Source organism: Pseudophryne corroboree, chromosome 5, assembly GCF_028390025.1.
Source record: "Pseudophryne corroboree isolate aPseCor3 chromosome 5, aPseCor3.hap2, whole genome shotgun sequence".
Lineage (NCBI taxonomy): Eukaryota > Metazoa > Chordata > Amphibia > Anura > Myobatrachidae > Pseudophryne > Pseudophryne corroboree.
The window spans coordinates 259,539,638-259,552,420 of record NC_086448.1 but is presented as its reverse complement, the minus strand read 5'-3'; the positions used below and the strand labels follow the sequence as shown (position 1 = coordinate 259,552,420).

Below are 12,783 nucleotides of genomic sequence, written 5' to 3'. Positions count from 1 at the left end.
GCCAAACCGTCAATCCAGTCAATAGAGGTATCAATAGTAGCAAAACAAGGAAGGAACCAGGATCTGCTTACCTGCCTCCCAGGTCCCCAATTTATACCCATATGCTGATGGACGCTGGGAACATTGCGCCGAATGTGCCGATTACGTCACTTCCGGTGAAACCGGAAGTCCAATTCCGTCGGCATCGTGGTGTAGTAGAGAATATAATTAAAAGAATAACGGGGGTCTAGAGCAGTGTGCTGTATAGTAAATAAGCGTACATGAATGCTGCTGGTGTTTGTGAGGCGCGCCACTGCAGTGTGCTGGCGCGGCCTCGGTTACCATGGGAACGCGCTGTTCCGATGCGTCACTTCCGGTCTGTACCGGAAGTTGTGCATTCCAGCTGAATCACATCGTGCGTGTCATGCTTGCATATGCACAAGGCTGACCAGTGTTAGGCATAGGTGAATGTGTGTATAATGGAGACCTGGGCGGATTGCACATAAGTGTTCATAGTATGCATGAGACAGTAATAATATCACTAATGAATTAATATGAAACCATAAGGCACTGGCAGATTTAAAACTAATGTGTAACACCAGCAATAGTGATCAACAACAATTTTTGGGGAATAGTGGTTAAATAATAATATATCCGTATGTATAAGAGGCAACAACATGATTGTGCACATTTAAGTAAACCAGCAGAATATCTGACGAATACCAGTTAATGTTCTCAAAGGAAATTGTTTGTTTGTGGCCATAATCAGCCGTTCATTAACACATAGATATTATAGGATAAATATGGTGTCGTTCTGCCATCAAATATCCACTATCTGAGGGATGAAATATATGTTTTACATGGCTAACTATCCAATGCTGGAGACTCTAAAGCATAGTAGGTCTTGACAAGACGTGTTGGGAATGAAAATACTATCGGAGAAATATGGAAAGCGGGTTATTTTCATTCATTCCTTTCGGAGCAATAGTGTCAAGTCTGTGTATCCAATATGCTTCTTTTCTTTTCAAAGTCAGTATTCGGTCACCGCCACGGTCCAATGGGGGTATCCAATCGATGAGTTTGCACCTGAGGTTGGATACCTGATGTTGTAGTGTCAAAAAGTGTCTGGGAACTGGCTGTTCTGCTTTTTTTGATTCAATGGCTTGATGAATGGTAGTCCTATGGTTGGCCATCCTATCCCTGAAACGCCTTGATGTCATCCCGACATAATATAGCCCACAAGGGCATGTGAGTATGTAAATGACATGGTCCATAAGGCAATGTAGTTTGTATTTAATCTTAATGGGCCGTCCAGAATGTGGATGGGGAAAGGATGGACCGGTTAACATACTGCGACAAGTGGTGCAACCCGTGCATTTGTAGCACCCTGGCTTTTGTTCTTGTAGCCAAGTCGTTCTGACTGGTGTAGTAGGGTTCATTGTAGGTCTTAGCAGTAATTGTTTCAAATTTGGTGACCTGCGGTATGCCATCATTGGAGGTCGCATATTCTTGGCTTTTAATGAGCTATCCGTGGCGATGATGGGCCACCTGTTGCGGAGGGCTTTGGTGATGTTGCCAGACTGATTATCGAACGTGGTGGTGAAGATCATCCTCTCCTTTTTGGGGGCACCACTGGTGTTGCTGTTAGTGGGTACACTTTTCTGGCGGGCTTTATGTAAACAACGTTGGATACAGCTGTTAGAGTATCCACGTTCTTGAAACCTAGTCGACATGTCCATCAGTTGTTGTTCCATAATGACTGGATTGGTATTGTTTCTCATAACTCGTAAGAACTGTGAGATTGGCAAATTTTCTTTAAGTGCCGGAGGGTGTTGACTGGTAGAAAGCAAGAGGGTGTTTCTGTCAGTTGGTTTCCTAAAAAGCGTGGTGTTGATTATGTCATCTTCAATTGATACTGTGATATCAAGGAAGTTAATACAGTGATTGTCGATCTGGTGTGTAAACTTAACCGGATTTTCCAGGGAATTCAGTTTCTCAACCATTTCGTTAAACATCTCCGTTGTTCCAGTCCAAAGGATAAATATGTCATCAATAAAACGTTTGTACATTAGAATGTGAGCCCCATATATTGGAATTATGTGCGTCTTTTCATATGCCGTCATGAATAGATTTGCATATGCCGGTGCCAAATTGGAACCCATTGCGGTACCGGATCTCTGTACATAGTACTTATCCAGATAGGAAAAATGGTTAAGTTTCAATATTGCTTCGGCAAGTTGAATGATAAAGTCAATTGGTGGTGTGTCAGGGGGGTTGCTACACAATGTTTGTCGCAATGTCTGTAATCCATCTTCATGTGGAATGATCGTATATAATGAACATACATCCATGGTTGCCAATTTGATGTTTCCGCATGGTTGTGGTAATTCAGAGAGTTTGTCGAGGAAATCCATAGTATCTCTGATATAGCTATCAGACCGCTGTACCAATGGTTGTAAAATACTGTCGACAAAAACTGCTAGTGGTTGGAGCAGTGAATGTCTGGCAGAAATAATAGGCCTACCTGGTGGGTGAGAGAGTGTTTTATGGACCTTCGGCAAAGTATAAATGATGGGACACACTGGGTGTGGGACTGTGAGATAATCGAAGGTCTGTTTGTCAATCCACTGGGATTGGAGACCATGTTGTAATAGTCGGTCAACCTGTTCTTTAAACTTAGGTATGGGATTCGTGGCGCAGCATGAGTATGTCGTCGTGTCGGACAACTGCCGACAAATCTCATTGTTATAGTCATCCCACTCTTGTATAACAATGGCTCCCCCCTTGTCTGCCGGTCTGATGACTAATGTGGTGTCATCACGCAGGACTTTTAATGCATGCCTTTCTGGTTTGGAAAGGTTGTCAAAGGTTTTTTTGGGGGTGCCAGTGTTAATGTCTTGTTCCACCAATCGAATGTATGTCTTAATACTGGGATTTATGGAAGGTGGATCATAAGTGGATGGAAGTCGAAATGGGGACCGACTTTCCATGTTGCTTTCACCATAGTGCTCACGTAATCTCAGTTTGCGCCCAAACTTATACATGTCGATGGTAGTATCAAAGGTTTTGTGGGGACATGTGGGTACAAAGGACAAGCCACGGGAGAGGAGGCTTAGTGTGGCCTCATCAAAAGGTCTACTGGTCAGATTAAAGACTAGGTTTTGTTTTTCTCTCTGCAGCTTCTCCATACGTCGCCCCTTCCTTGGATGTGGTCTGCGCGTCCCCCGCTCGGCGGTAGACCTGTGTCTGTGCTTTGGCCTAAAAAAGCTGTATTGTGTGGTCGACGGCTGTCGGTATGGTCTGTGTCTGATGCAGAGGCAGATGAACCAGTATCAGAGGTGGCGTAATGTCGTCGACCCTGTCGTCGTGGTCGGAAGGCCCTTTGTGGTCTACTGGGTCGTGAATCTCCTAGTAACCACCTATAGACCGTGTGGTTCTGGTAGTCTGAGACTACTGTGGTCAATTTATTCCGCTTGAATGCAGTGATCTCTTTCTTGTAATTGTCAACTTGGGTTTTTAACTTCTCTAGGAAGTTACCCGTTTTATCATTCCTAATAGTGGAAAGATGTGAATGATTGAAAGAATCGATCTGAGTCCTGACTTTCTTTAGTTCAATGCCTACTTCCTCGATGACTAGTAGCATTAAATCTAATGAACATTTGTTCAATACACCGCACCAGCGGCTACAGAAAGAGGGGTTATTTCTCCCTATAGTGGGGATATTGTTGACCCGAAACCCTCTAGGGATTTGCTTCTTGCGGTGATATTCAGACAGAAATTGACCGTGGAGGTTGAGGTCAATTTCTCTTTTGCTGAGTTTTAGTACCTGGTGGTACAAATCAGTAGTGGTTTCTGCGGGGAGTGCGTCAAATTCAATCTGATCGAAAAGTACTTTATCAGCATCGTCATCTGTCAGTGATATAATACCATGCTCAGCCTGTGACAACAAATTGTCATCAAGAAAGCCTACACCTCCCTGTGCCATCGTCTAGTACCCCGGACGGAGTACGTCTCAAGTGGTATTGGACTACAGTACCCAATCTTCCCGGAGGTCTCCCTTACCGGTACTAGCTGGGCCCGCACTGCTTGGCTTCCAAGTTCAGATGGAATTGGGCATCGCCACTGCGGTATGACTGTAGAGGACAGGCACACAGAGTAGACTGGTGGTCACTGAGATCTGAGTCTCCTTTATACGAGACTGGGCACAGAACACACTGACTCGGATGCGTATATGAACACTATATGTGTTTGTGCAGATACCTAGTTCAAATCCTACAAAACTAGTGGGTGCAGGAAAAGATACACTAAGCAAGCCGAGTGTATCCAAATAATACAAATAGAAGGTCCCACACTCTCACTCAACACAGACGGCGGCTGGGGTGCCAAATCAAAGTCTAATCCAAAATAGTAGGATCAGACTCATTGGTACAGTACAGTATATCTCCACACTTCCGTGGAGAAAGATAGCACTCTCCAGACTTGGGTATTTCAGCAAAGAAAGTCATTTAATTGCAAACTTGGTTCCATAATATGAGTACAAGCAAAAATGCACATAAACCAAAAAAGGGGCTCACCAACGTTTCGGTCCCAGTGATAGGACCTTTCTCAAGGTGTATGCCAAACCGTCAATCCAGTCAATAGAGGTATCAATAGTAGCAAAACAAGGAAGGAACCAGGATCTGCTTACCTGCCTCCCAGGTCCCCAATTTATACCCATATGCTGATGGACGCTGGGAACATTGCGCCGAATGTGCCGATTACGTCACTTCCGGTGAAACCGGAAGTCCAATTCCGTCGGCATCGTGGTGTAGTAGAGAATATAATTAAAAGAATAACGGGGGTCTAGAGCAGTGTGCTGTATAGTAAATAAGCGTACATGAATGCTGCTGGTGTTTGTGAGGCGCGCCACTGCAGTGTGCTGGCGCGGCCTCGGTTACCATGGGAACGCGCTGTTCCGATGTGTCACTTCCGGTCTGTACCGGAAGTTGTGCGTTCCAGCTGAATCACATCGTGCGTGTCATGCCTGCATATGCACAAGGCTGACCAGTGTTAGGCATAGGTGAATGTGGGTATAATGGAGACCTGGGCGGATTGCACATAAGTGTTCATAGTATGCATGAGACAGTAATAATATCACTAATGAATTAATATGAAACCATAAGGCACTGGCAGATTTAAAACTAATGTGTAACACCAGCAATAGTGATCAACAACAATTTTTGGGGAATAGTGGTTAAATAATAATATATCCGTATGTATAAGAGGCAACAACATGATTGTGCACATTTAAGTAAACCAGCAGAATATCTGACGAATACCAGTTAATGTTCTCAAAGGAAATTGTTTGTTTGTGGCCATAATCAGCCGTTCATTAACACATAGATATTATAGGATAAATATGGTGTCGTTCTGCCATCAAATATCCACTATCTGAGGGATGAAATATATGTTTTACATGGCTAACTATCCAATGCTGGAGACTCTAAAGCATAGTAGGTCTTGACAAGACGTGTTGGGAATGAAAATACTATCGGAGAAATATGGAAAGCGGGTTATTTTCATTCATTCCTTTCGGAGCAATAGTGTCAAGTCTGTGTATCCAATATGCTTCTTTTCTTTTCAAAGTCAGTATTCGGTCACCGCCACGGTCCAATGGGGGTATCCAATCGATGAGTTTGCTGGTCACTATTGCTGGTGTTACACATTAGTTTTAAATCTGCCAGTGCCTTATGGTTTCATATTAATTCATTAGTGATATTATTACTGTCTCATGCATACTATGAACACTTATGTGCAATCCGCCCAGGTCTCCATTATACCCACATTCACCTATGCCTAACACTGGTCAGCCTTGTGCATATGCAGGCATGACACGCACGATGTGATTCAGCTGGAACGCACAACTTCCGGTACAGACCGGAAGTGACGCATCGGAACAGCGCGTTCCCATGGTAACCGAGGCCGCGCCAGCACACTGCAGTGGCGCGCCTCACAAACACCAGCAGCATTCATGTACGCTTATTTACTATACAGCACACTGCTCTAGACCCCCGTTATTCTTTTAATTATATTCTCTACTACACCACGATGCCGACGGAATTGGACTTCCGGTTTCACCGGAAGTGACGTAATCGGCACATTCGGCGCAATGTTCCCAGCGTCCATCAGCATATGGGTATAAATTGGGGACCTGGGAGGCAGGTAAGCAGATCCTGGTTCCTTCCTTGTTTTGCTACTATTGATACCTCTATTGACTGGATTGACGGTTTGGCATACACCTTGAGAAAGGTCCTATCACTGGGACCGAAACGTTGGTGAGCCACTTTTTTGGTTTATGTGCATTTTTGCTTGTACTCATATTATGGAACCAAGTTTGCAATTAAATGACTTTCTTTGCTGAAATACCCAAGTCTGGAGAGTGCTATCTTTCTCCACGGAAGTGTGGAGATATACTGTACTGTACCAATGAGTCTGATCCTACTATTTTGGATTAGACTTTGATTTGGCACCCCAGCCGCCGTCTGTGTTGAGTGAGAGTGTGGGACCTTCTATTTGTATATATATATATATACATACAAACACACACACACACACACACACACACACACACACCGTATATATAATAATTATAAATTTAAGCTTTTTGTTTTTAGCTTCTATTATTATAATTGTACACTAGGGTGGAGTCCCTGGATGGACAGATCACCCCTTTTTCAGATACAGCAGGCAGAGAGAGCACCCCTTTTTCACATATAGCAGACAGAGAGAGCACCCTTTTTTCAGATACAGCAGATAGAGCACACCTTTTTCAGATACAGCAGATAGAGAGAGCCCCCCTTTCAGATACAGCAGACAGAGCACCCGCCCCACGCCATGCCAGACAACACAGTGCTGGAGACAGACACGTCCATCCAGTACACTCTCCACAGCCAGAGTGAAGATGGCGCCGATGCACAGGGACTTACATAGTAACATAGTAATTGAGTTTGAATAGAGGCAAATTGCCCATTGTGTTCAACCCGTATTAAGTTGTGAGGATTCAACATACCCGCTGAGTAATGTTTTATGACTAGTTAACTACTATAACTCATATTACCCCCGGATTAACTATGTAGATATTTTAAATATTATAACCTTGGATATCATTTTCATTCAGAAATGTATCTATTCCTTTTTTAAATCCATTTACAGAGTCCGCCATTACCACCTTCCCTGGCAGGGAATTCCAAATCCTTATTGCCCTAACCGTGAAGAACCCTTTCCTCCGTTGCATTCAGAACTTTCTCTCCTTCAGCCGCAGCGAGTGCCCACGTGTCCAAAACTGTGTTCTTTTAATAAATAATTCCTCTGATAACTCTTTGTGATGTCCCTTTATATATTTGAAGATATTACTAATATCTCCTCTTAGGTGCCTCTTTTCTAGTGTATACATATTCAACCTAGTAAGCCTTTCCTCGTAATCCAGTCACTCTAGGCCTTTAATCAATTTAGTAGCTCGCCTTTGAACCCTTTCGAGTTCACTGATATCTTTTTTTATACAGTGGTGGCCAAAACTGAACACAATATTCCAGGTGAGGACGTAACAATGCTTTATACAGCGGCAGGATTACATCCGAGTCCCTTGTCTCAATTTCCCGTTTTCTGCACGCTAGCACCTTACTTGCCTTCTTTACTGCGCTTTGACATTGTGCATGGTTGTTAAGCCTATTATCAATGAGTACCCCCAAATCTTTTTCCAATTCTGTTTCCCCTAGAGTCATTCCCCATTTAATATGTAGGCTCCGAGTTTGTTTTTAGTCCCGAAATGCATAACCTTGCATTTGTCTGTATGGAACCTAATTTTCCATTTAGACGGCCAGAATTCAAGTTTAGATAGATAATTCTGGAAGGACTCCACATCCAATTCCGAGTTAATTACCTTACACAGTTTAGTATCATCTACAAAGATTGACACTGTGCTTTCCAGGCCTATTTCTAGGTCATTGATAAATATGTTAAACAGTAGTGGCCCGAGTACGGACCCTTGTGGTATTCCGCTGACTACTGGGGACCAGGTTGAGGACTTCCAGTTGACCACTACTCGCTGTACCCTGCTATCCAACCGTTACTTTTCCATGACTTATATAGAATCCAAAACCCACGAGAATCCGACAGCGGGTAGATGATGTTCGTCCTCGCTTCGGGATCCGAGGAAGGCGGGAAGTCCCAAGCCGGACTCGGATCCTGGCTCAGATCGCAATGTACGAGTGGGTTTGGTTCCCCGAGAACCGAACCCACTCATCCCTAGTTTGAACACACTCCAACCAAATCTATCTCTATGCACAAGTTATATTTGCCCCACCTGCTGTTCAACATTAGTTTTGCCCATTAGTGTACTTTTTTCGTTTACTAACAACTCTGAATAACCCCCATAGACCAGTATACTCCAGCGTTTTGACTATGAAAATTATTATACTATAAAGAAGATATTTCTAATATATGCTTTGTATTTTTCATATCCTTTTTATAGTCAAAACTCTGGAGTATACCGGAGTATGACAGGAAAGGCTCTGCCTTACCTGACCGCCCGTCACTGTAACTGACATCTGTGCTTTTACAAAGGTTAATTTGAGGACATGCTTCTCTGGCTCTCCAGTGCCACGTGCATAGGTGTTGTTTTTATATATGCAATTATGGTCCAAATTTTGATTGAAGTGCATGGCTTTATGGAGCATGATATCAGTATTTGCGAAGTAGCAGAAACATATGCCAGACGTTGGTAAGAGTTGGGTGAATTAAGGGAGTTCCTGCTGCTGAGTAGGTGCACTGATCTATCTAGTTTTGTAAATCAGAGACAAAAACGAGATTTGTCATTTTCGTTTCCTCTGAATAAGATGCTAGATCTGGTCTAAGGAGATACTTCTTGATGTACAAAAGCAATTTCCATTCCTCTCAATACTTTAATGGAGAGAACTGAAAATGCATACTGATATGATTAATATAAGTCATGAATGAAGCTAATCAAGCATTATTTTAAGGTGAAAAACTTAATAAATGTTTAATCCAACTAATGAATGGGTGATTACAAAGTGTGGGGTGGACTTTTCATGTGAAATTTCAATTTGGCACTTGTAGAATTTGGAGGTATCTCCTATGAGCAGAGAGTATTTCTTGTGCACTGGGTTGATGTACTACTGTAAGTGGCATTCAAAGTTACGGTTTAAACATCCAGAGCACTGTGTAAATGAGAACCACAGCAGTTTAATATTGATTGTGCTACCCTTGGTATCTTGTCAGAGCCGGCCCTATCCAATTTAATGCCCTATGCAAAATTTTGACTGGTGCCCTCTAGCACCGCCACTAATTCTACATCTGATCCAGCAACACTCAGACAGTGGGGCCCACCTTGCATACCCTGTGGTCCAGTTAAACCCTGCATAATGTCCCACAGTAAATTTAATGCCCATAATACACATAATTCCACACAGTAATGCACCTTACACATATGCCCCACATTAGTAATGCTAGTAGGTTTTTTTAAAATAAAACTTACTTTTGCTTGCTGGCGTGCTTGGCGTCAGTTTGTGCACCTATGCAGCTCCCTAGATCGGTGACTGCATTTTTTGAGATGGGGGTGGCAGGATGGGTGAGTGCTTGCGCTCGCACCCATTAAAGGGGCACCCATACAAGGGATGTGACCTCACATGGTATGCCGTCCTTTGCAAGCCTCATCCTTTATTTTAGCTTGCTGGACGGACAAAGGGGGTCATTCTGACCTGATCGCTCACTGCAGTTCTTCACAGCGCAACGATCAGATCAGAACTGCGCATGCACCGGCGCCACAGTGCACCAGCGCATGCACCAGTGCCACAGTGTGCCAGCACATGGCTGACAGCTGTCATTGCCTAGCGATCGCCTCTGCCTGATTAACAGGCAGAGGCGGTCACTGGGCAGGAGGGGGCGGCACGGCTGCGCTTGGCCACCGTTTTGTGGGCACGGTCTGCCCACGCAGCCGTGGACGGACCGTGCGGGGGGCGGGCTGCAGCGGCTGGGTGACGTCACATGCAGCCACTGCAACCAGGGCAGTGACGAGTAGCTCCCAGCCAGCACGCTAAAGCTGCGCTGGCCGGGAGCTACTCCTGAAATGCAAAAGCATCGCTGCAGTGCGATGCTTTTGCACTTCTGTGATGGTGCAGGGACTGACATATGGGACGGGCTAGCCCTGTTCTGGGCACCCCCCCCCCCCGCATGTCTGTGTTCCTGATCATAGCTGTGCTAAATTAACACAGCTACGATCAAGTCAGGATTACCCCCACAGATGTTAGCAAAGTCCAGATACTGCTATACTTGCTGGTTATACAAAAAGACCAGTATCAAACATGTAACAATTGTCCATTCTCTTCACTGTTCAGTGTGTTTACTGATGCCTGTTACTCCCGGCAACCTTTATTTTATACTGCGGGAACGATATGCTTGCCCTCCAGTCTGACGCTTCTGAAAGTCACGCTGCACTGACGTTTCATATAGAAATAGCACAACGAATCTTACTGACCACGTTACAGTACTGTATGGAAGGGGAATTTTACGGCATGGACTGACTGAGAAATAAAGTGTGGGGAGAACACTGCCCATGTTATATCCCTGCAGACACCTAGGGTTTGCAAAGGGATAAGGGACACAGGATAGCCGGGTCCCCCTCCCCATGTGCACAAGCATTATAGGTGATGTCAGATTTATGTGGAGCAGTCATCCAAAATACAAATGCGGTATCATAAGGAGTAATAACCTTATATAGTCAGTGAAAATGTTGCAGGTCCAGGAATTGCAGTTACCGGGCTTCTGCTGTCTGAGGTCTCACAAGTCAGGGGCATTCCAGCATGTTGGAGGGAGTTCAAGGGACTGTCTGCATTCTGCTTGACACATGTAAAACAGCAGTGTATACAAGTACTGATTGAATACATTTAGAAAGTAACAGATAGTTTACAGACTGTCCCTCCCAGCTTGAGATATTGTAGGGATATGCAGGATGCCCCTAGACATGCTTGGATGCCCTAGGCAAATGCCTAGCCTGCCTATAGCTAAGTCCGGCTCTGTATCTTGTGGTTTCCAGAAGATTTTGCAGAAAATATCAGCTCTTTGTTTGCATACAGTAGAGCTCTTCGTGGGTAGCTGCAGCCAGTATTCCTACAACAATGAAATGCGTAAAGCTCATTCCAAATGGCAAATCCTTCTCCCTTCAGTTAAATGAGCATTTAAAGATACAGAGGAGCCTGCAAGTATGACTACAGAATGTGATGGCTGATGGAAGTCCGGATACTTGAAGGGGTGCTTTTTTTTCTGAAAATTAAAGCCATTGTGGAGACTTCTCCAAGTAAGACATAATATCAAATCAAACAAGGCATGTGTCTTAGTACATAAACATTTACCATTATGATAACTAACCCCTAGTCCAAAATACATTAATGAGCATTCTAAAACTCTTTTATGCAGCAAACATTACAACCATTTTTTCCTTTATTTACCACATCCATTATGTGTTTTCTTGTAGATATACTTATGAAGTGTCCCCTGTATTTATTCTAATTGAAGAGGCTGTTCTGTTAAAAATGACGGAATTTATAGGTTGGAAGAAAGGTGATGGTATATTTAGTCCAGGTAAGTTACTACTAGTTACACCTAGCAAATTAAAGGTAAAGGTAATCAGCTTAAGTAAATGAGTGACTTTTCTCAATCTACTTTATCTATAGTGTTTTTTAGATGGTGTCAGCGGGTCATTGTTTCTACGCTGCTACTTGACGAAACTTAGTTTAACCGTTTTGTATACCTATGAAAAACCAAAAATAAAGACCTTTTTATTTTTTTTGTCTCCAGGTGGCTCAGTGTCCAATATGTATGCTGTAAATTTAGCAAGGTACAAATATTGTCCTGACATAAAAGAGAACGGACTGTCATCTGCTCCCCGGCTTGTCATGTTTGCTTCAGAAGAGGTACAGTACTCACCTGATGCTTTGTCTTTTTGTTTTTGAGATCAACTGATTATTTTAGACCATAGGTTATCAGACTCGGTCCTCAGGACCCCACACAGTTCATATTTTCTAGGTCACATGTGAATTTTTACAATGTGGCAGTTGGTGATATGCAGTGAACCTGCCAGGTGACCTGGAAAATGTGAACTGTATGGAATCCTGAGGACCGAGTTTGAGAACCACTGTTTTAGACTATTGAAAAAAATAAAACAAGTTCCAAGCACTGAACCTTTGTGATGACACTCATGGGTAAACCCCTTTATACATTGTAGGGGAGTGGTACTGCATACAGTAGAGATGTGCGTAGACATCCATGTTTTGGTTCTAAATCATTGTGTTTTGGTCTTGTAAATCCACCATACGTGTTTTGTGTTTGGTTTTGGATCTGAATTTCTTTTTAAAAAATTATAAAAACAACTAAAATTATGTACCTTGGACCTACAGTATTTTTTTCCTATAGTATTAACATCAATAACATAAATTTTCAGTCAATTTTTCCAACGCACCATGCACTCTCCTGAGTAAAATGACACCTGAAATCACAAGGGAGGGACTTATATACCATCCAAAACCCCAGATTTGGTTTTTAAAACTGAGTTTTCAGCTCAGTGGAAGACTAACTTGGGACTCTGTCCACTTAAATTCCAAAAAAAGGATCAGAGATAGGTCTTGGATCCACTCGGATCCCCAAAGTTCGGGTGCATTTGGTTTTCAACAAAACCAGACCTCTCATCTCTAGTATACAGTCAGGAGATTTCCCATTTGTAATTGATGTTAGAAAGAACGGAGATACAGTACA

The 12,783-nt window shown here is 43.3% G+C and overlaps 1 protein-coding gene across 2 annotated transcripts in view; it reads left to right on the top strand.

The window, feature by feature from the left end:
• GADL1 (glutamate decarboxylase like 1) overlaps positions 1-12,783 on the top strand; it is a 604,742-nt gene that overhangs the window by 274,752 nt on the left and 317,207 nt on the right. For both annotated transcript variants that reach the window (XM_063922280.1, XM_063922281.1), the window contains exons 5-6: positions 11,507-11,613; positions 11,830-11,945. In XM_063922280.1, the coding sequence (XP_063778350.1) occupies positions 11,507-11,613; positions 11,830-11,945 (223 nt within the window). The remainder of the gene's footprint in view (positions 1-11,506; positions 11,614-11,829; positions 11,946-12,783) is intronic.